The 23,903-nt window shown below is 35.1% G+C and overlaps 3 protein-coding genes across 10 annotated transcripts in view; 1 reads left to right on the top strand and 2 right to left on the bottom strand.

Annotated features, from left to right (window-relative positions):
* nrcama (neuronal cell adhesion molecule a) overlaps positions 1-1,199 on the bottom strand; it is a 59,497-nt gene extending 58,298 nt beyond the window's left edge. For all 7 annotated transcript variants that reach the window (XM_067391823.1, XM_067391830.1, XM_067391827.1 and 4 more), the window contains exon 1: positions 1,128-1,199. The gene's annotated coding sequence lies outside the window, so the exon portion shown is untranslated. The remainder of the gene's footprint in view (positions 1-1,127) is intronic.
* Positions 1,200-7,707: 6,508 nt separating this feature from the next.
* pnpla8 (patatin-like phospholipase domain containing 8) lies at positions 7,708-23,159 on the bottom strand. 2 transcript variants are annotated; one of them, XM_067391821.1, is made up of 10 exons: positions 23,029-23,159; positions 19,168-20,192; positions 18,351-18,500; positions 18,085-18,236; positions 17,079-17,173; positions 16,811-16,982; positions 16,534-16,591; positions 16,260-16,454; positions 10,992-11,190; positions 7,708-8,897 (listed from the first exon to the last, which is right to left on the bottom strand). In XM_067391821.1, exons 2-10 carry the CDS (start codon positions 20,044-20,046, stop codon positions 8,623-8,625), a joined length of 2,175 nt encoding a protein of 724 aa, XP_067247922.1. In that variant the 5' UTR covers positions 20,047-20,192; positions 23,029-23,159; the 3' UTR covers positions 7,708-8,622. The 2 variants fall into 2 exon arrangements, 1 of the variants encoding a protein (XP_067247922.1); XR_010895707.1 differs by lacking the exons at positions 7,708-8,897; positions 10,992-11,190 and adding exons at positions 12,455-15,098; positions 15,289-15,468.
* akap14 (A-kinase anchoring protein 14) lies at positions 21,939-23,015 on the top strand. The gene has a single exon (XM_067391822.1). The coding sequence runs from the start codon at positions 22,160-22,162 to the stop codon at positions 22,625-22,627; it is 468 nt and encodes a 155-aa protein (XP_067247923.1). The 5' UTR covers positions 21,939-22,159; the 3' UTR covers positions 22,628-23,015.
* Positions 23,160-23,903: the final 744 nt, after the last annotated feature.

Genomic DNA, 23,903 nt, shown 5'->3' with positions numbered 1-23,903 from the left:
AAAAGTCAGAATTGTGAGATAAAAAGTCATAATTACCTTTTTTATGTTTTATTTAGTGGTGGAAACAAGCTTCCATAGAAACATAAGTTCACAGCTAAGAACCAAAATTTGGTCCCAAACTAGGTGGATAATATTTAAGCTAAATGTTACAGCCATAGTTTGTTTGTTTATTTATTTATTTTAAAACATTTTGCCTATTTCATTTAGATGTTTATGTTTATGTCTCACAGTTGTGAGACATAAACATAAACATCATTTAGATGTTTATTTCATATAAAATTTAAATAAAAACACTATTTAGACACGTCCCAAATTTTGGTAACGGTTGCAAAACTTAGTACAAACCTTATAGAAAAGGAAAATAAAAAACACTTTAAATAATATTTAGTTTGAAAACATGGAGGCTGACAATCAACATTTCCTGAAGGTTAAGCATAGCCTACCCCCTTTCACAATTTGTTAAAATAAAAATAATTGTGTAAAATAAAAATAAAAAAATGTACGAGTTTAGGGCCCCATATGCACCCTATTAATAAAAAAGTGTCTATAAACGATTTTAAACGTTTTTAAAAAGAAACAAAGACATGAAAGGAAGATGCAATAAAGAAAGAGCCTTGTTCCCGTTGTCTGGGGAATCCTGGCTGTTTTTGTCTTCATGCAATGACAGTCAGCAGGTCCATCTAGCTCTCAAATGAAAATGAATAAACACCCAATTCAAATATTTACATTTTAGAAATGCGCCATTATGAACAAATATCGAGGGTGAAGCCTGAGAATGGTGGGAACACCTGCTGGTGACCGAGCAAGATTTGAATTAAACATAGACTTTCATGACGGGCCGTTTAACGTGTCAATCAACACGACACACAACGAAAGCTTCATTTTAAACGCCGTTCAGATTAAACATACAAGTTTCGTGGTATTTCAAAGAAACGCATCCTTTGTGAGACCTGCCATATTGCCGTGAAAATCCGCATCCTCATCGGTTGCCATGGGAGAAGCACGACTGGATGCTCCTCATCGACTCAAATACTGCACCTACTGCGCATTCTCCTTACGGAAAAGCGTCTCGCCGCAAACTCTGAGAGAATAAAGCTGCATTCAGGACAATGAAACGTAAAACTCACCGACTGCAGCGATGAATCCTCGACCTGTCCGGTTTCATGGGATTGATGTACGTTTGGTGTGTTGTCTAGTCGGCGCGCACCGCAGCTTCTCTTTCTCCTCGAGCGCTCCTGCTGCTGTCAAACGCGCAGCGCCGTCACGCGCACGCTCAGTGCAGGCGCAGCTGCAGCGACACGAGACTAATCAGCGGCTGAGGAGCTTCAGGCAGACAGGCGCAGGACACACACACACAGAGAGAGATGCACACAAACCACTACTAGACTCTATAATACAGAGAACGCTGTATATTCTTAACGTAAAAAGAATTATGGTACAAAAGTGTGTTTGTTTTTGAAAGAAACGCACACTTTTATTAATGACAGATTTAATTGATCAAAATTTACAGCAAAGGCTTCACCTGTGTGTGTGCGTGTGTTGTCATGGAAAACCACCAGTTCAACTCCAATCTACAATTTTCAGTCACAATTATCTAAATTACTTTGTCAAAGTCATATTTAACTCTGTGTTTGTGCAGATGGATAGAGTTGCTTTGTGATGATTTTTTCCTCAATGCAGGACATCTAATTTATGATAGCTGTGCAAGTGAAAATGAGCATGTTAGTCATTCCACTGAACACTATTATGTCTGAAACCCAGCCACATCTCCTCAAAATGTGAATAGATATACTTACTGTACAAGAAATCGTATTTGTCTTGAATCTCATGGCACATTTGTAATATCGGGAACAAATTAAGGATTACAAGACACAAAAGACATGGAAACTAATGTCTAACCAGTTTCAAATAATTTTAAACAAGAAAGTCTGTGCTGATAGGCTACCTAAAGTGCACTTTCAATACAGTAATAGCTCACGTCTCTCTGAGGTAACACAGGCTGGTTTTGTTTATATGTCCCACTTCCTAAGTTGGTTTGCAGATGGCTTAAACACATATCATCTTGAAATAATTCATACAGTATGTACCAGAGCCAACCGGTAGTTCCTTAGACAGTCTGTTCTTTTTCCAGCAAAGGAATTTTTGAGTGGCTGATCACTGGGAGGAGCTTGACATCCAGCTCCGCCTCCCTGGATCTAATTGGTGGAGCTACAAGATCCAACCAGACCCAAACCCTATAACCTTAAAGGGTTAGTTCACCCAAAAATGAAAATTCTGTCATTAAAGGATTAGTTCACTTTCAAATAAAAATGTCCTGATAATTTACTCACTCCCATGTCATCCAAGATGTTCATGTCTTTCTTTCATCAGTCAAAAAGAAATTAAGGTTTTTGATGAAAACATTCCGGGATTATTCTCCTTATAGTGGACTTCTCCTTATAGGCCGTATCCAGATCAGATGGAGAACCTGTGTCTTGACCTGACTACAACGTAGCCCAGGAGACAATGGGCCTACAGATCCAGTTCTGGCTGCATCTATATTTCAGATTTTTAATCTCTGTATCCGCTTACATATATTTATATATAATCCATTTCTAATCTCTATAATAAAAATGTATAATTCAGATTTTGATCTCCATATCCATTTACATATATTATATATATATTCCAAGGGTTTTTTTCCCTCCTAGGACTTTTTTCCCAGTGTTAGCATGCTGGGTTTTTCTCCTAGGGTTTTTTTTCCACCCCTGGGAGTCAGCCGACATTGGCTTAATGTAGTACCATCTTGTATATGTTATATATTACCACACTTGCTTGTACAGCTTATTTTTAACCACTTCTCTTTTTCCTGTGCTTTTAATATGTAAAGCTGCTTTGAAACAATTACCAATTGTAAAAAGCGCTATATAAATAAATTTGACTTGACTTGACTTCAATGGACTCAGTGCAGCTTCAAAGGGCTTATCTAGCGAAATGATTGGTGATTTTTTAAAAAAATACAACTGTATATGCTTTATAAACACAAATGATCGCCTTGCACGTGCTTCCACTTTCCATATTCTTCAAAAAGCTTACGCTGTATGTCCTACGCCTTCCCTATTCTACGGAACGAACGCGGCGCCAGTTTCATTTTTTCTGTTTTATTCCTCGTCTGGTATCGTTTAAAGCCCTTTGAAGCTGCACTGAAACTGTCATTTTGACCTTCAACCGTCTGGAGGCCATTGAAGTCCACTATAAGGAGAATAATCCTGGAATGTTTTCATCAAAAACCTTAATTTCTTTTTGAATGAAGAAAGAAAGACATGAACCTCTTGGATGACATGGGGGTGAGTAAATCATCAGGAAAATTTTATTTAAAAGTGGACTAATCCTTTAAGTACTCACCCTCACATCGTTCCACACCCGTAAGACCTTTGTTCATCTTTGGAAAACAAATTAAGATATTATTTTATAAGATAATCCGAGAGGTGTGTGACTTATCCACAGACAGCAATATAATCAACACTTTCAAGGTCCGGAAAGGTACCAAAGACGTCGTTAAAACAGTCGACATGACTGCAGTGTTTCAACCTTAATTTTATGAAGCCTGCAGTAAGCACAGTGAAAGCTTCCGTGTTTATGTCCGAATGCTGGCTCAGTATTGGCCAAAGTTGATCACATGACCGGCACGACGACGCATGTGTGTAATACTGACGCAGGAGCAGGACAATAATGAGTCGGCATTCTGACGTAGAACCTGGAAGCGCTGGATGTAAACAAAGTCAAGTGTAACTGGATGTGAAAGACAAGTCATCTCACTCGGTGGCCATCTTTGAAACGCCTCTTGAAATCACCAATAAAATCTGACAACAACTGTCTCATAATTTATTTCCAAACGCTCGAATCATGACAAACAAACCTGTATTTTTATGATGGATCAAGCTAATGCGCATGCGCAGACCTAAATGCGCGTCTCTTGTGCTTCATTTCGGAGGCGCGCGTCTGACTGTTTCTATAGAAACCGGTGCTTCTAACGGCCGCGCAGTGTCTTTACGCGATGACTTTACCAGTCGGCGATTGGCTCTTATTTAGAAGGCTGGATTTATTCCGCCATATTGCGCGTTACACTTTCTCCCATTCAAAACAATACGAGTGACACGTCTTGTGTTGTCTTTGACCTAAACAACGTATTAGAATGACATAAAAGAGAAGATATTGTTGAATAAAGTCGATATTTTTGTTTTGTTTTTGCGCACAAAAAGTATTCTCATCACTTCATAAAATTAAGGTTAAACCACTGCAGTCACATCGACTGTTTTAAAGTGCATGAGTGCAATTCTTTGTGCTGATACAACCATGTGCACTTCTCAGTCTCTGAAAATATCATAAACCTTACAGTAGAGAACAGAAATGAGAGCTTAAAGTCCAACATTTTCAATTCTGGCTCTTCTGAGCTGAACAGATGGTTGCTAGGGAACAGTTCTAAATTACATATATGGGGGACTGAGATATAATAATTACATATAAATTTAAAAAGGAGATGAGTGTGACAAAATTCAGTACTATTTTGTGAAACAGAAAATAATAATATTGCAGTAGAGTATATAATTTAAATAATTTTAGTGATATTTAAGTTAATGTTGTAGTCTGGTCTTTTATTGCTTTCCTGAGGGGATTCTGGGAGGGGATGATGCAAGAGTTGAATCAGACATGGTCCTATCTGCTGTTAGAGTGTAAAGCTCCGTGATCGATGGAGGGAGCAACCAGTGACCTTCTCAGCTACACGTCTAGCATCTGTGTGTTTATGGATTAAGACAAAAACTGCAGTGACTGAGTAACAGTATAAAAAAAAAAACTGGACTGGATACAATACAGATTAGAAATGGTTAAATAAAGAAGGCATTTGTACTGCAGTCCGCTCTCTCACATGTACACGGCAGCTCCCAGTAGCACTGAAATGCGTATTTGAGCATATTTCCATCAAATATAGTCTCTTCTCGCACTCACCTGTGGGATTTGACACATCATTGAACGTTTCCATGGATAAGACACATTCCTCACTTCAGGTTAGGCTGCATAACTGAGGTCTGATGAGAAAATAACCAACCTCACTGACCTTTATTGCATAAAGGTGGCTCATTTTTAGAGGCTTATCAATGTTTATATTTCTCATTGGGCTACAATTTTCAATATATACAAGAACATCCGTGTGTTTGATTCAGGCTGAAATACCAGCTAATGTGCCAACAGTGTGGAACAACTCACAAACAGAAATCAATTTAGCAATTGGAAAAAGCAATTAAATACTGCCAGATTAATTACAAATGGAATAAAGTGAGTGCGCTTCAGATAGCTTTCAGCTCAAATAAATGTTAGATTCCCAATGATCAGCACTCTTTATCAGTATTAAAGGGATGGTTCACCCAAAAATGAACACAAAAGAAGATATTTTGAAGAATGTTGGTAACCAGACAGATTACTTTTGTCTTACTTTGGAAGTCAATATTTGCTGTCAACTGTCTGGTTACAAACATTCTTCAAAATATCTTCTTTGTGTTCAGCAGAAGAAAGAAACTCATACAGGTTTAGAACAACATAAGGGTGAGTAAATGATGACAGAATTTTCATTTTTGGGTGCACTATCCCTTTAAGAGGAACAAAAAAATAGTTCATTAAGAGGGAATACAATCCAACTAAGATTAATATACTTTAATACGGAAGAGGATTAGGACCAAGCAATAATAAAAAATAAAACAGAGAAAAGTCAAAATAAAATGTTGAGAATAAAGTCATTAAATTACGAGAAAAAACACATTAAATTTCGAGAAAAAAGTTGAGATAAAATGTTGAGAATAAAGTCATTAAATTATGAGAAAAAAGTCGTTAAATTACGAGAACAAATTCGTTAAATTATGAGAACAAATTCGTTAAATTATGAGAAAAATATTGTTAAATTTCGAGAAAAAAGTCGAGATAAAATGTTGAGAATAAAGTCATTAAATTACGAGAAAAAAGTCGTTAAATTACGAGAACAAATTCGTTAAATTATGAGAAAAATGTTAAATTTTGAGAAAAATGTTAAATTTTGAGAAAAAAGTCGAGATAAAATGTTGAGAATAAAGTCATTAAATTACGAGAAAAATGTTGTTAAATTATGAGAACAAATTCGTTAAATTATAAGAAAAATATTGTTAAATTTCGAGAAAAAAGTCAAGATAAAATGTTGAGAATAAAGTCATTAAATTACGAGAAAAAACTTGTTAAATTTCGAGAAAAAAGTCGAGATAAAATGTTGAGAATAAAGTCATTAAATTACGAGAAAAATGTTGTTAAATTATGAGAACAAATTCGTTAAATTATAAGAAAAATATTGTTAAATTTCGAGAAAAAAGTCGAGATAAAATGTTGAGAATAAACTCATTAAATTACGAGAAAAAACTTGTTAAATTTCGAGAAAAAAGTCGAGATAAAATGTTGAGAATAAAGTCGTTAAATTACGACAACAAATTTGTTAAATTACGAGAAAAAAGTTGTTAAATTATGAGAACAAATTCGTTAAATTATAAGAAAAATATTGTTAAATTTCGAGAAAAAAGTCAAGATAAAATGTTGAGAATAAAGTCATTAAATTACGAGAAAAAACTTGTTAAATTTCGAGAAAAAAGTCGAGATAAAATGTTGAGAATAAAGTCATTAAATTATGAGAAAAAAATTGTTAAATTACGAGAACAAACTGTCACGATCACCGTCTGTTCCTGTCAGTTCCTGGACTACATTACCCACAATCCTCCCTGCCAGTTACATGTTCACTCCACACCAATCACTGTCGCCACATACAGCCATGCACACACTCCTCACTAATCACCACACCCAGCTGCAGTACATTAACAGGACTATAAAGGACTCACACTCACACCACCAGTTTGCGAAGTCTTGATTCCTTGTGACAATTCTGAGCGTTTCCTTGTTTTCTGTCTGCCTGTGATTGATCTTGCCTGTTCCTGTTTTTTGACCCGTTGCTGCCTGTCCTGACCCTTGCCTTGTATACTGTTCTGCGAATGATATCCGCCTGTCCTGACCATTGCCTGCACCCTGACTACGATCCTGCCTGTCCCTTGCTGTTCTCGTCTGCTCCTGATTGACCCTGCCTGTACGACATTCTTAATAAAGCTTGCATTTGGATCTTACCATGACTCCCGCTTCGTTACACAAACTCATTAAATTACGAGAAAAAAGTTGAGATAAAATGTTGAGAATAAACTCAATAAATTATAAGGAAAAAAGTCGTTAAATTACAAATTTGTTCTCATAATTTAACGACTTTTTTCTCGTAATTGAATGACTTAATTCTCAATATTTTATCTCGGCTTTTTCTCGTAATTTAATGACTTTATTCTCATAATTTAATGACTTTATTCTCAACATTTTATCTCGACTTTTTTCTCGAAATTTAATGACATTTTTCTCATAATTTAACAAATGTGTTCTCATAATTTAACAATTTTTTTCTCGTAATTTAATGACTTTATTCTCAACATTTTATTTCGACTTTTTTTTCGAAATTTAACGAGTTTTTTCTCGAAATTTAACAACTTTAATCTCAAAATGGTTTTATTTTTTTTATTATTGCGTGGCCCTAATCCTTTTCCGTACTTTAATATCTTATCTGAGAGAGAAAAAAAAATGAAATTGGAATAAATTGAGATTTAAAATAATTTATTTCTCTTCATAACCACGAGGTAATACAGTTTAAAGGTGTTATGAGGAAAATGGTATTTCGGAATCAAGCTGTTAAAATTGAATCTACAACACTCATAATTTTACTCAACACATTCAAGGATTAATGATATTTTACATATTATACACTCGATCTGAACAGAACCAATAAATTATGTAAAATATTTTCTTCCCAAGTGCACACAGAAGCAAATAAAGATGTATACTGAAAAACAGCTGAGGCATTCAAACATAGTAGTAAATCAATGATCATTTCATTAGTATTTCCACAATAACAATGTAAGAGCCATCTTCAGCAATAATACAACTGCACTGAGTGCTTTCAAAACATTCTGTGCAAACTTTTTAAAACATCAGACAGTGCTGTTAGTTCCCTTTGTGGTCTGACATGAAATTTCAAGCTTGATAATTATGAGCATTTCACTCTGAATGAAAAATTGAAAACTATTTACACACACTTCAATCTGTGCACTAGCAACTCACCTCATGCTAACTACAGTACTGTTAGTTCAGTCAACTCTACCTGCATTATTGTGCAGAAAAAAAGCAATTTTCTTGAGGAGAGACACAAAACAACAGCAATTGTATCCTATACTATTGCAAATTAATGGATCAAAATTACATTATTACATCCCAACAAACAACAAGCAGCAAATGCAAGTAATTACTAGTCAGTGTTGCTGCTAACATTTCATGCTTGCAAGGCTCTTTGTTTCAAACAAGACCCACAACAGAGACAATAATGAACCTAATCAACCTATTCAATCTTCTTAAGTGCTCGATATGATGCAACAGACTTTGACAATGTAACTTAATTCCATTGTAATGCACTGTTTTCTTTGTTATACATTATAGAGAGAACGGAAAAGGTCAGTGGTTGTGCTAGATTAGTTTAGGGTGCGAGTTTTAGAGTTTGGAGCGAAAGGGAAATCCATCATACATGTCAGCTTTAAGTTGTGCCCATTCGGCTAGCTTCTGAACGACGCCCTTTTCTTGAGTGAGAACACTAGCCACTTTCCTTAACTTATTCTCGTTGCGCTCCAGGTAGTTGCGACCTTCAGCTAGCATAAAGTCCAGCCTGTCCTGCCTGTTCTCATCCAATGGGACATCCTCACTCATGTAAGGGTTCAAACGAAAGTAGGTGTTCGGGGGGAGGAGGGCGTCCAGCATCGTGTGGACCTCTACAATATAAACAGAAATGATTATTAGTAGTTTATGTAATGAGTGAAAAAGGGCTGCAACAATAGCAATGCTTCCTCATTTAAAGAGGACCTATTATGCTTTTTTGACATTTTCAACTTTCTTTAGTGTGTAATGTTGCTGTTTGAGCATGAAACAGGTCTGCAAAGTTACAAATCACAAAGTCCACTCCAAAGAGTTTTAATTGAAATAATTCCCGCCCAAGGTATACGCAAACTAATGGGGTGAGGCCTGGTTGAGTTGGGTTAGTAGTGTGTTGAAACTCACGATTATGGTAAGAAGTGTGATTTATAAAACACACTCAAAATGGTTGACCAATCACAACACAGTGGTCCAGCTGACCAATCAGAGCACATTGAGCTTTTCAGAAGGAGGGGCTTCATAGACACAGGAAGTAAACAGAGCATTAATGACAGACTGGGAAGAGAGGTGCTGCAATAATATAAAAATGCGGTTTTTTTAACAATGAAAATTTTTTAACAAAAATGCGTTTTTTGAACATTCAAGCATGAAAACTAGTATTCTAGTAGACACCAAAAACAAAATCCAGACTTTGTAAAAAAGGCCTATAATTGGCCTCTTTGAGAAAGTCATATTACACTTTTAATTTATATATTTTTGAATAAAAATGTATACTTTAATTGTTATTTAAATGTAATTAAATTAAAGGAATTTTAATACATTTAGTTATTTTATGTGTTTGTGCCAAAATCAAAATCATTCTTATGGAATTAGTTTTCTAAATGATGAATTCATGCTCAAACTGTTAAAATCAGACTGAAATGATCAAGGATCTTGTTTAAAAATAAACCTAAGCAGTTCAATTCTATCTTTGGGATTCGACATCTAGATATGCAGAGCTGTAGGTGCTACATTTTCTCATTATTCAGATGACCAGGGACTTTAATTTTGTAGCATATTCAACCAAGCATCATAACACAAGGAGAGATCATTAGGGGACAATAATATATGCTATATTTTTTATATAATTTATTAATTTTATATAATCCAATTTTTATGTTTGTATATTATATGTTACAGTGGGGATCGAAAGTTTGGGGAACCCCTTTCAGAATCTGTGAAAATGTGAAAAATTTTAACAAAACAAGAGAGATCATACAAAATGCATGTTATTTTCTGTTTAGTACTGTCCTGAGTAAGATATTTTACATAAAAGACGTTTACATAAAGCCCACAAGACAAAAAAAATAGCTGAATTTATTAAAATAACCGCCTGCAAAAGTTTGGGAACCATTGATACTCAATACTGTGTGTGGTTACCTGATGATCCACGACTGTTTTTATGTTTTGTGATGATTGTTCATGAGTCTCTTGTTTGTCCTGAGCAGTTAAACTGAGGTCTGTTCTTCAGAAAATTCCTCCAGCTCCTGCGGATTCATCAGTTTTCAAGCATTTTTGCATATTTGAACCCTTTCCAGCAGTGACTGTAGGATTTTGAGATTCATCTTTTCACACTGAGGACAATTGAGGGACTCAAACTCAACTATTAAAAAAGGTTCAAACATTCACTGATGCTCCAGAAGGAAACACAGTGCATTAAGAGTCGGGGGGTGAAAACTTTTGAATTTGAAGATCAAGGTAAATTGTACTTATTTTTTCTTCTGGGAAACATGCAAGTATCTTCTGTTGCTTCCGATGGGCAGTACTAAATGAAAAAAATTATATTCCAACAAAAAAAAAAAAAAAAATGTGGACATTTTGTATGATCTCTCTTGTTTTGTAAAAAATTTTCATTTTCAGATTCTGAAAGGGGTTCCCAAACTTTCGATCCCTACTGTATATATTTATGTTAAATAATTTCATTTAATTTTAAAATAATTTTAAAAAATTAATTAAAATCGTTTTTTTTATTTTAATTTTTTTTGGTGCAAAAACATGGAATTAATTTGTAAATGACACAATTCATGTTCAAATGTGTTGTATAAATTGTTAAAATCAAATTGAGAGTTTCTAATTTTCTTTCAGAGGGATATGCAGAGCTGTAGGTGCTACACACAGCACAGAACAATGCACTTACAGCATACAAATGTGATCATGTGACCCTATCTTCTCACCTTCGGTGTCTGTGGCGCTGCTGATGACGTTGGTGAGTTTGGTCTTCAGGCTGGTGTAAGTGCTCGAGCTGGTCTTGGCAACGGTTTCGTATCGGCCTGTGCCCAGAGACACCACACACTGCACAGGGGTATTGGGCCACAAACACTTGCTCTCGTGGATGGCCAGAGCAGTAGGGTTGTTGATCAAGAGACCACCGTCCTGAATAACATCAAAAACATTAACCACATTTTAACTATATCACATTCAACTAACCGTATGTGTGAGAAAGCGAGAAGAGATTCTTGTGTGCTCCATCTCAACTGCAATTGGAGAAACTAAAATATACTATTTAAAAGAAATCTCAAGGTTCTGCCAGACTGTATCTATTCTTGTCCAAAAGCAAGTCTTCTTTGTGGAAATCTGGGTTATTCTTTGAAATACTAGAGTTACAACATAAAAGAGGTGAATTTGCATTTCCAGCTGATATGATTATAGGAATCATCACTGTTGAGTATAATGCATGAAGGATCTCTCCTCTGTAGGAGACGTGGGTAGATGTGTTCATTTAACCTGAGGCATATGAAATCCATTTACTTGGCATCATTCTTCTCTGTTTCCAAGGAGTACATCATAGAAAACAAGATGAAATCATCCGCTAAACCACATCCTTTATTTCTCTAGCATGCCCTACATTTTAGTGACATGGATACTGATGCACATCAGAGAATTACATGCTGCTTTCTGAGTCCAAAGTTAACAGATGATACCTCATTAAATCAATCAATTAAAAGCTAATTAATGGGATATTTCACCCCAAAATGAAAATTTTGTCATTATTTACTCACCCTCATGTCTTTTGAAGCCTGTATGCATTTCTTTCTTCCATGGAACAAAAAAGAAGATGCTTAGCAGAATGTCTGAGCTGCTCTTTTCAATACAATAAAAAAGGGAATGGTGGCCATGGCTGTCAAGCTTAAGTTTCACTCTGTTATTCTCTGAAAACTATCATATTGCTTTAGTAGACTTTGAATATAATGCATATAGGTCATAAGGACTACTTTTATGATGCTTTTTGCAGACGGTCACCATCCAGTTTGTAACTAAAACTAAAAAATTTGAAATAAAATAAAACTTCTTATTTTGTGTTCCACAGGAGAAAGAAAATCCTATTTCCTCAATGAAGGTGAGTAAATGATGACAGAATTTTCATTTTTGGGTGAAGTATCCCTTCAATGAATGAATCGATGAATCAATCAAACAAAGAAGAAAAACAAACAAACAGTAGAGGACTGACTTCTTGTTTGATGGTTGAAAGCCCTTGAGAAGAGTATGCATAACAGATTACAGGCCTGGCATGTTGAGAAGAAACTGGAGTGCTATTCAGAGCAAGAGAGAGAGAGAGAGAGCGAGAGACAGAGAGCGGCTTTGCCACTGGTGGCATTCGGAGTCTGGGCATCGAGTGCTCTGTTGGCAACAGGTTTTAGAGCCAAGAGCCTCCACAACATTTGCATTTTAATGAGAACACATTCATCCCACACTGCAAAAACATACATCAAAACACATCACAGCATTTTTAGATGAGGAAGATTGGATCATGGGAAGATTAACCTAATGAATGTGCACTAAGTGGGTTTGGTTGGCCCTTAGGCCAAAAAGTTGGAATCATCTACATGGGCTATTAGATGAAGAATGAATACCAACTAAAAATAGTTCATTCTCATCTTGTTCGACAATAAATTAGGCCTTCCCTGAGGGCAATGTCACTCAAAATTTCTCTTCTATTGTTCCCCAAAGAACATTTGACCGCAAAATGAGGGTTATTTCTGATGGACGCATGAAAGCATCATGTGGGTCAATGGTATGTAAGAGTGTCCATGATAAAGAAAAGGAAGAATCTTATTAAATAATGGAAAAAGAAAACATTTCAGCTTTTCTGGTTGCACCACATGACTTTATTAATAAGAAGTAAAGAATATTTCATAAAAATACTATTATTTTTATCTAAGAAATAATGATAAAAAATAAATGAGATTATTCATTCTTTTAATAAAGTTTTTTTCTTTATTATGATATCAGGACATTTTTAACTTTATGCCCCCCTAAAAATATTACAATTAATTTCAATTCAGGGATGAACTGTATTTTTGGTGTATTTTTAATAAATGACGAGATTGAAAATACCTATGTGACATATAATTTTTTGCTTAATGGCCCCAAGAAATATCAAAATGAATTTTAATTCAGAAATGAACTGTATTTTGAATAACTTAATAGATTAATTTTTTTTTTTATATAAATGAACAGAAAAAAAAAAAAATCATTTACTCATGTGACATATCAGTACATTTTTTTAGTTTATGCCCCCAAAAATATCAAAATGAATTATAATTCAGAAATTAACTTTATTTTAAATGTACTTTGAATAAATGAATACTAATAGGTACAATATTACTCATTTATATATATATATATATATATATATATATATATATATATATATATATATAAAAACACACCATTTACCCATGTGACGTGTGTAAAACTTAAAAGTCTCACATGCCGTTTCATTCTGCCATTTCTATATAATAACAGGCTCATCTTCCTATTGACCACAGATCTCATCGGACTCTGAATGAATCTGGGCATTCATTTAGTTCGGAGAGCAACAGCTTTATTGGCCTTTTTGGGACAACAGGGACATTGTGGAAAGCTGTATGTGAACTTGGTGGGTGTCAATAGGCAGACGGACAGAATGACGCCTTCCTAATGGCTTAACAGGCATCGCTGAGGGCTACGATTCAACATTAATGTCTGCCGCTTGGCGGAGAGACTTTTAGGCTGATGAAATCTCAGGCTGTGAGGGTGCGTTCAGTGTGGCAGAGGTGGGTCTGTGCCAGTTTGAGCTGGATGAAGACAAGCAGACAGGCAAAAAAGACCTGACAGCTACGCCAGTGTAGTGCAGACTGCAGACACATATTCAGGTCATGAACTATTAAAAATAATACACTTTCCTGAACAAATCTTGTTTGTGTATCCCTTTTGTTTTACAGTGCGTATCTTGATGCATATTTTGAATATGCAATCACACTTTAAAGGCCTGTTGATTTCAAGAGCAATAACTTTAAAGATAACTATAATGATAACTATAATAGTGTCCACATCAACGCACGATAGCATTCTGTTTATGATAAGCACGCTTCTGCCGCTGTATGCTCAAGCTCTTTAAAGCAGGATTAGCTGTCATAGTTTTTAGTGTTCATCAGCTGGAAAAAAATGTGATTCCAACAATATCGTTCCTCAGTAGCCCCGCCCACTGATTCGAGCACGACAAGTAGTTGTAGGTAAATAATAGATGTGACGCTAACACTGGATCGAGCAACTGCGATAAACATGCCTTTGAAGAGTGCAAAACGTTGTGCAGTGCCAGGTTGTCGAAAAACACAGTAACTGTTTTGAATTTGCAGAGAGCCTGAAATTAACAAACGATGCTGTGCCTTCTATATTGGATCCAACAGGAATGGTGCAACACACTTTTTTTTTATGTGTCATTGTTGCTTTGTTACAGATCGTTTGATATGTATGGATTATATGTACATGTCTAACCAAAATCACCAGTCCGATGTTTTTGTCTCAAAATCGTTTAGTCAGAAATCATCAAACCAGTCAACTTCACATTGTTTCTCTTAGTAGGATGAAAATAATCTGTTATTTAAACTGTGATTAAATGATACATAGAAAGCAATCAAAGAACGCTCCTTTTACAATCGCTGGTAATCGCTGAGTGTTCTGGACTCTTGCCAAAACTCCCGTTAGAATCAACAAATCTCTTATTTACATTGTGTTTGCACTGTTAGATATGAAGAAAGCATACATTAGTGTGACAAGATTACTGCATTCATTCACTCAACATGATCAGCTACATGTTCATCACTGCAACCTGTCATGCCACGATCTAAATATAATGCTATAATCAACATGATTAGAAAACCTTGAGAGCTGTAATAGTAAAAACATGCTAAAAGTTTTCATGAGAATTCCACACTAATACTTAGCTATTTCCATATGCAAAGATGTTAGCCAATCACAGCAGTGGGCGTTTACACTGCAGTCTCACAGCAGACACACCCCTTAAAACAGAGGGCTAAAATCAGGGTAAGAAAAATACCTTTTATTTCTAACTTTATAAAATAATACAATAATTAAGTTCATGACCTCTTTAAAACGATATCTTTATTATTATAGTTATCGTCCATGGTGTGAATGGACCTTAAAGGGTTAGTTCACCCAAAAATGAAATTTTTGTCATTAATTACTCACCCTAATGTCGTTCCACACCCATAAGTCCTTCATTCATCTTCGGAACCCAAATTAAGATATTTCTAATGAAATCCGAGAGGTTTTATTAACAAAAAAAATGACCACATTCAAGGTCCAGAAAAGGTCCAGAGCTTCCGGGTTCATTATTGAGTCGACGTTCTGACGTAGAACCCAGAAGTGCTGCAACGTAAATAACGAAGGAAAAAGACAGGAGAGAGATGAATTTGTTAAATAAAGTCGTTATTTTTGTTTTGTTTTTGCACACAAATAGTATTTCTTTCGCTTCATAACATTAAGGTTGAACCACTGCAGTCACGTTGACTATTTTAATGATGTTTTTACTACTTTTCTGGACCTTAAATGTGGTAATTTTGTTGCTTTCTTTGGAGAATTAAAAAAACCTCTTGTATTTCATCAAAAATATCTTAATTTGTGTTCCGAAGATGAACGAAGGTCTTACGGGTTTGGAATGACATGAGAGTGAGTACTTAATGACAGAAATTTCATTTTTGAATGAACTAACCCTTTAAGGTTATAATGATTCAGAGAGAAGTAGTTTAGAGAACTGAAGAGTCTAAACAATCCCTCTGACAGGAATCTCTTCAAACAGCAATTTGAGAGCCACTTTAAGGTAGCCGAATTGAAGGGCCCTGAGTGACGGCACTCAAAAACACTAATGAGTCCGAATGTGCGGCCCTGATGAGACAGCACAGGAAATAGTCTGAGTGCATGTACTGTATGTGCAGAGTTTGCTTTCCCTCCCTCTTCTTCTGACAAGAACCTAAAAGGGTTTGTAATGATTTTCAATACTGCAAGATGTCTGACCAAGGATGATGTCAACAGTCAGAGAACTTGGTGGCATCTTAACATGTTAAAAAGGTCTTTTAAAAATAAATAGTCTTGCAAAAATAAAGTTGATAGCAAGAGCGAATATAGTGTAGATTATGCAGACCGGACTTTGTGTGGTTTACCTGGTGGAGGTCATTTCCTAGTACATATTCCTGGAAGTAGCCTGGAGCAGCGGAGGAGGCTCGAATGGCCTGCCACATTTTATGTTGACAGCCGCCCAAATAGTGTGAGCGAACCCCAGGCAGAAAGTTATAATTCCTGAAGACATACGCCTTCAGCGGCAGGCCTCTGTTCACTATGGTGCTCACTGCTGACACCTGGAGGAAGCATTGAGTGATTTATCTAAACAGGGAAAAGAATTGCATTTTTGTTACAAATATATATTTTGAAACCCACCTTGGGGCATTTAGGGTTCTTGGAAGTCTCGATCATTAGTCCATGTCCCATTCTCTCTCTGTGGTGAATAAAAGGAAAAAATAATACATTTAATGTAAATAGCAAATGAGATTTAATGTATTGCGATTTATTTTTGCTTTTATTTCAATGTAGTTTTATATGTGTTTCTTTCTATTTCAGCTTCAAAATATTGTTGCACTATTACAAAAATAAAATAAAACAAAACAAAACAAAACAAAACATTGTTGTCCAAATACAGTACGCTTTTCTGTCTTACTTGAGGATCTCCTCCCAAATCTGGCTGTCATAGTATGCATGACTCCAGCCCATTTTCACTGTGCCCACAATCAAGTTTTGTTTAAAGACATCCGATCCCAACTTCCGATAGAGTTCCTCACACTCATCCAGAGGGATCTGGAACACACCCAGCATAAAGGCCAGAATGGCCCCTAAGAAAAATCATAGAAGATTTAGAAGATATAGAAGAAGAAGATCGTTCACTTCTACACCTTGTAGACATTTTGCAAGTAGCTGTAATAATATACCTGTACTAACTCCACATATGTAGTCAAACAGCTGGTAGATGGGCTTCCCTGTCAAACTCTCCAGCCTGTGCAAAGCCTGTAATGCTACCAAACCCCTACAAAACAAATACATAATGTTCATAAACCTTATAACATCATGAAAGGATCAATTCACTGAAATAAATTATGAGTTTAAGAGTAGTTGACATGGACAATATCATGCACGTGACGTTTTTTTTTTTTTTTAAATTAGGATCAACATTTTTTAGGGAAATTTACGCAAATGTGTTCAGTGTTCAGTTACAATTCAAATCCTGTAATTGGTCACAATCTTTAATTTATATATTTATATGTTTTTTTTTCCACTACATTAATTACATTTTAGCATTTTGCTGTTCACTTAAAATGTAATTTAAATATTTCATATGGTCTTTAATTGATAATTATATCGGTAACACTTTACAATAAGGTCTCATTTGTTAAGATTAGTTAACTAACATGAACTAACATTGAGTAAATATATTTTTACAGCATTTATTAACCTTTATGTTACTTAAGAATGTTCATATTCCTGTTAGTTCACAGTGCATTAATGTTAACAGATACAACTTTTGATCTTAAAAATAATTGTTGAGATTAACATTAGCTAAGATTAACAAATGCTGTAAATGCTATTATAAAGTGTTACCATTATACCAATTAATTTATATATATAGATCTATAATTATTGATAATTATCCAAAAAAAAAAATTTACTTTTAGATTAAGTATAGCATGTCCCACTGCCATTTTTATTTTATTTTCATTTTATATTATGGATAAAATTGTGATAAATTTAAAACATGAAAATGAGCCTAAGATGATAGACAACATCTAAAGGGATTGCAAAATTGTGTCAGTTCTATTTTTGGATGACCTACTTTTAAGTGAATTTGGGCTGACCTACTTTTATCTTTAAAGTACTTTCATAATCTGTTAACTTTAGGTTAATCATTTTTTTTCCCCCCAACTGTAATCAGTCTGTCACCTGGTGCCTCCTCCGTCAATGGAGAGGACACGTATCCCTCTGCCTTTGACCGGGTCATTGTAGCCCACCAGGGCCAGAGCCTGTCTCACCGCAGCCTGCAGCTTGACGTCTCGTGCCTGCCTCAAACGCAATAGACACGAGATGATCTTCTCCTAAACACAGCAAGAGAAAGAAAGAAATTAAAAATAGAAAGTTATTGATTGAGACTACAATGCAGAAAAATAAAGTAGTCTTCACTGCAAAGACATGGTTGGACACAGACTTACAGAGACTGCCACTCCTCTGGTCTCAGGAAACTCCAGCAGGTGGAAGCTCAGTTCCTCCACCCTGCTGATAGTGATCTTCACATCAGTGACTCGCTGAAGACTCTTGACCAGCGCTCGGGTTCGGTTATCCACACTAACACGTGCTATTATCTACATACAACACAGTTACGTTTAATCTTTAAATATATATATATATATATACACATTTATATATATATATATATATATATATATATATATATATATATACACATACATACATACATACATATACATACATTTATATAAATACATTTTAGCAAACAAAATTAATAAAAATAAATAAATAAATATATATATATATATTTATTTATTTTTATTTTATTTTTTTTGCTAAAATGTATTTATATATATATATATATGTATTTATATAAAATATATATAAATAAATATGTATATATATATATATATATACATACATACATACATATACATACATTTATATAAATACATTTTAGCAAAAAAAATAAAATAAAAATAAATAAATATATATATTTTTTTATTTTTATTAATTTTTTTTGCTAAAATGTATTTATATAAATGTATGTATATGTATGTATGTATGTATGTATTCTGCCAACTTTATTTAATTTTGTAAATAATTTTTATACCCAATCATGTTGCCAGTTGACCTAATAAATTTTGTATTTAATTTTGTATTTTTGTTTGATTCAACCCCAAAACTATTCTGCAGATAACACTGAAATATATGTAATAATATAACTCAATTAAAAATAACTCAATATACTCTATTATGTTTACAGGGATATTATTGTACCTTTTCCCTCTGAGACAGCAGCCTCTGTGCTTTCTCCTCTGCCTCTTTCTGCTCCTTGCTTTCTGCACTCTTTGGATCCTGGGGCGCGGCCACTTCGATTCCAGGCGGTTTGTCCTTCTCCGCCATGCCGGCCTTTGAGTCTGTTCTGAACTTTGGAACGAGAGGAGTGATGTAGTTACCTACAAAAGCCTGGACGCTTGGCCTGGGGTAGGACAGATAATGACTGATGCCTTTCCTTGGCGATATGGGGATGGCTGAAACGCCCTCGTCCTGAGCTGGGGCAGAAGGGGCTTGTGGACTTGGGATGGAGGCATCCTTGTCAATTGCAGATGGACCAGCGGGCGTTTCAGGTGTGGATCTATGGGATACAGGTGCTGCCATAAGGGTATGATCCTTGCTAACTTTGGGAAGAGTGCTAGGTTGGATCTGAGATGTCGAGGGTGTTGTGTCTCCCTTATCCAGTTGTGATCGTTTGTCCTCTCGTGTGTCACTTCCAAAGTAGGCATTGACATGTTCAGCCAGGTGACTGTACGTTTCATCCATGTTTGTTGTGAATGCAGCAGGCTGGAAACGTTGCAGAGTTTGCTTTGCAACCCCGCTGGATGTGTTTCCTGTGCTGCTCGACGGATTACTAATAGATTTTGGGGTTTCTTTATGAGGTTCCATGTCTTTTTTCACCTCTTTCTCCCTAGGCGGATCAGGTGCTGCCACAGTCATGACAGCTCCAGCCTCTGCCTCAGCGCATTCCACTTTAACTTCTATAGTTTTGCCCTGGGGGGCACTGGGTTTGAGGCGTGTGATCTTGGAGAGGAGGTCGGTGTTCACCGTTCCGCTCATGGCCTTGGTAACGGTGTCCAGTGTGCTCCTGATGCGCGACATGCGGCGAGGTTACTCGAGGGAATTCTGGGATATTCCTTGAGGAGACACACTTGTGTGGTTTTGGCATCAGAGCTGCTGAGCCTTGCAGAGGTCAGTCAAAGCTTTAGCCATTTTTATTTAGGAGCTTTTCTCATTTTAAAGGCGACCTGTAAAGTAAAAGATTGTTATTTTTTATTATTAAATTAATAATGTCTGATATCATAAAAAGTAAGAAACCATCCAAAACACAGCAACTGCATGGAGTTATGCTAAATTCTCAGAATACTTGAGCAACTTTATAGCAATGCCCAGGCAACCAACCACAATATTTAATATTCAAAGTGAATGAGTATAATGAAAGTAAAAAAAAGTTTTTGCATAAAGACAACGGGCCTCATTCATGAAGCATGAGCCGAATGAGTGCTTAATTTTCATTTTTTTTAAACAAATTCTCAAAAATTATGCAGTTTTTAAAAATAAATATATATATATATATAAACCTGATTCCAAAAAAGTTGGGACACTGTACAAATTGTGAATAAAAACAGAATGCAGTGATGTGGAAATTTAAAATTTCAATATTTTATTCAGAATACAACATAGATGACATATCAAATGTTTAAACTGAGAAAATGTATCATTTTAAGGGGAAAAAAAAGTTGCTTTTAAATTTCATGGCATCAACACAAAAAAAGTTGGGACAAGGCCATGTTTGCCACTATTGTTCTAGATCTTGGATATACCTTTCAGCATTGATGGTGCCTTTCCAGATGTGTAAGCTGCCCATGCCACACGCAATAATGCAACCCCATACCATCAGAGATGCAGGCTTCTGAACTGAGCGCTGATAACAACTTGGGTTGTCCTTGTCCTTTTTAGTCCGGACGAAATGGTGTCCCAGTTTTCCAAAAAGAACTTCAAATTTTGATTTGTCTGACCACAGAACAGTTTTCCTCTTTGCCACAGTCCATTTTAAATGAGCCTTGGCCCAGAGAAAACGCCTGCGCTTCTGGATCATGTTTAGATACGGCTTCTTTTTTGACATATAGAGTTTTAGCGAATGGCACGGTGGATTGTGTTCACTGACAATGTTTTCTGGAAGTATTCCTGAGCCCATGTTGTGATTTCCATTACAGTAGCATTCCTGTATGTGATGCAGTGCCGTCTGGGCCTGAAGATCACGGGCATCCAGTATGGTTTTCCGGCCTTGACCCTTACGCACAGAGATTGTTCCAGATTCTCTGAATCTTTGGATGATATTATGCACTGTAGATGATGATAACTTCAAACTTTTTGCAATTTTTCTCTGAGAAACTCCTTTCTGATATTGCTCCACTATTTTTCGTTGCAGCATTGGGGGAATTGGTGATCCTCTGCCCATCTTGACTTCTGAGAGACACTGCCACTCTGAGAGGCTCTTTTTACACCCAATCATGTTGCCAAGTGACCTTATAAGTTGCAACTTGGTCCTCCAGCTGTTCCTTATATGTACATTTAACTTTTCCAGCCTCTTATTGCTACCTGTCCCAACTTTTTTGGAATGTGTAGCTCTCATGAAATCCAAAATGAGCCAATATTTGGCATGACATTTCAAAATGTCTCACTTTCAACATTTGATATGTTATCTATATTCTATTGTGAACAAAATATAAGTTTATGAGATTTGTAAATTATTGCATTCCTTTTTTATTCACAATTTGTACAGTATCCCAACTTTTTTGGAATCGGGTTTGTGTATATATATATATAAAACAAATATTTATGTTATAATTATTTAACAATAACAATATTTTTTTTTTATAATTGTTCTTTTGAGTCAGATCTTTTCAATAAATCATTTGAACCAATTCACAAAAACCGTCCTGCATGATGAATCAGACTGAACCAGTTCTCAACTCTTTCAATTTATTGATGATATAAGCTATGGTATGACTTGAAAACTTGAAAAATGCTTTTGTGGCCTTTTTTAAGGTTATAAAGCTCCATTCACTGTAATTGCATGAAAAGAGTAGCCATTTCATTCTTTGAAATATTTTTCTGTGCTACACAGAAGAAAGTCATACATGAGCAAAATGGAATATAAAAAACATTTTAAAACATTTAATACAACACCCTCCCCCAGTCAGTCATCACCATGGAAACCGACGTCAACATGACAGCTATGGAGTTAGACAGCGCAAATATCGCACAATATGAGCATCAAATAAAAAATATCGACTGGATCTCATGCAAAGACTTTACAATCGAGATCGGGGAGCAGCAGATCAGGCAGTACATGGACACATGGGAGATACAGCAGCCCGGCTGGCTCTACAGTCTGAAGTTTATCCAGGAAACAGAGCTGGAGTTTAAAACGCAGTACCAGTACGAAGCCAAATGGAGCATCCCGACCCGAACTTCCCCGATCCCCACAGCCACAGCCAGCGTGTATTTCATCATAGAAATCTCCAAAATCAAACCAGACACACTGCCTGTGGACGTTCACTTCCTCGTTGAAACCAACAGGTTCAAGCATATTCCAGGACAAACGAAGTTCAGGGAAAAGTGGCTGATGGATGTCATTGAGAGCAAGACTCTGCTTATAGACACCGTTGACTTTTAAAACGTCAAAGTCTGTCATTATAACTCTGCAGTGCTGTTTACAAACAATGGAAATAAATGAAAACTGCTGCTTCATAATCGTTGTTTTGTATCACTAGAAATAATAATAATAATAAACTCTCTAAATTGCCTCATATCAACCATAAAATTTGCTGTTTTTGCCAGTGTAACGTTAGATCGAATTATCTAAGCGCAAGGTGACTCTTACTTTTATCAAAATAATAAATAATCTATATATACATTTAATATGTTTATAGACATAATTTATTGTTTATATATGTTTATTAATTTTCAATAGGCTGCTCATTGGACGACTGGTGCTGTTATGATCAGCTAAAATAAATAATTCGGCTCCTTTAAGCGGGAATTTGAAATATTAAGCATACAAATAAAACTACATACCCGGCGACGGCTTATTATTCGCTGTCATTTCGTTCGGAAATATTTTGACAATAGAGAGATGTATGTATCCCAAATGGAAAATTCGACAGGAAACGTTTGGAAACAGAAAACATGATGTGATGTGCACACAGCCAATCAGAGGGCCGTGAATCTCCTCTTCTCTTCAGTTGACAGGATCAACACAAACAAAAGGGAAAGAGAGCACTGCCAACTACTGGTAGTAAGTGAAACAACATATAGCATATTTCCTGTATAATGCATTTAAAATATTCAACCAAGTTTAGCAGTTAAAATATTAATAAAATAATAATTAATGTATTTCATACCATCATTTGTCATTTTCCACACTACTTATAATTATGTATTTATATAATGTAAAATAATTAATAGCTACCATCATTTGCAATTTTCTACACTACTTTAAATTAATAATATTAATTTAATTATATATATATATATATATATATATATATATATATATATATATATATATATATATATATATATATATATATATATATATATATATATAAAACTAAAAATAAAAAAATACTTGAAATACTGGGAAAAAAAATAAACATTTACTGAAAAAAAAAAAAAAAATCTTCATATAATCTTCTTTTATTTCAGCTAGTTGCCAAGGCAATATTAATCATATTCAATTAGTTTAACTTGATATACTAAAATAACTAAGACTGAAATAAAACTATACAGACATTAAAAAAAAAAATGCCAAAAAAAACAGAAATGTAAAAATTGCTAAAAATGTAACTAAAATTAAAATGAAAACAATATACAAAAAAATATACAAATGAAAACTAATTCAAAATTTTAATAAAAACTATAATAGTATCTCAATCATACTAAAATACCAC

This window comes from Chanodichthys erythropterus, chromosome 8 (genome assembly GCF_024489055.1).
Source record: "Chanodichthys erythropterus isolate Z2021 chromosome 8, ASM2448905v1, whole genome shotgun sequence".
NCBI lineage: Eukaryota > Metazoa > Chordata > Actinopteri > Cypriniformes > Xenocyprididae > Chanodichthys > Chanodichthys erythropterus.
The sequence above is the reverse complement of the archived record's forward strand: the minus strand, read 5'-3'. Positions and strand labels throughout refer to the sequence as shown.

What these genes read in the sequence shown, in the direction of transcription:
- akap14 (XM_067391822.1), top strand. Translation starts at nt 22,160, where the DNA reads ATGGAAACCGACGTCAACATGACAGCTATGGAGTTAGACAGCGCAAAT.
- pnpla8 (XM_067391821.1), bottom strand. Translation starts at nt 20,046, where the DNA reads ATGTCGCGCATCAGGAGCACACTGGACACCGTTACCAAGGCCATGAGC. An exon ending in ATTGACGGAGGAGGCACCAG is followed by an intron (nt 17,174 to 18,084) that starts GTGACAGACTGA and finishes TTTGTTTTGTAG; the next exon opens with GGGTTTGGTAGCATTACAGG. An exon ending in CAGCGCCACAGACACCGAAG is followed by an intron (nt 8,898 to 10,991) that starts GTGAGAAGATAG and finishes TTTATATTGTAG; the next exon opens with AGGTCCACACGATGCTGGAC.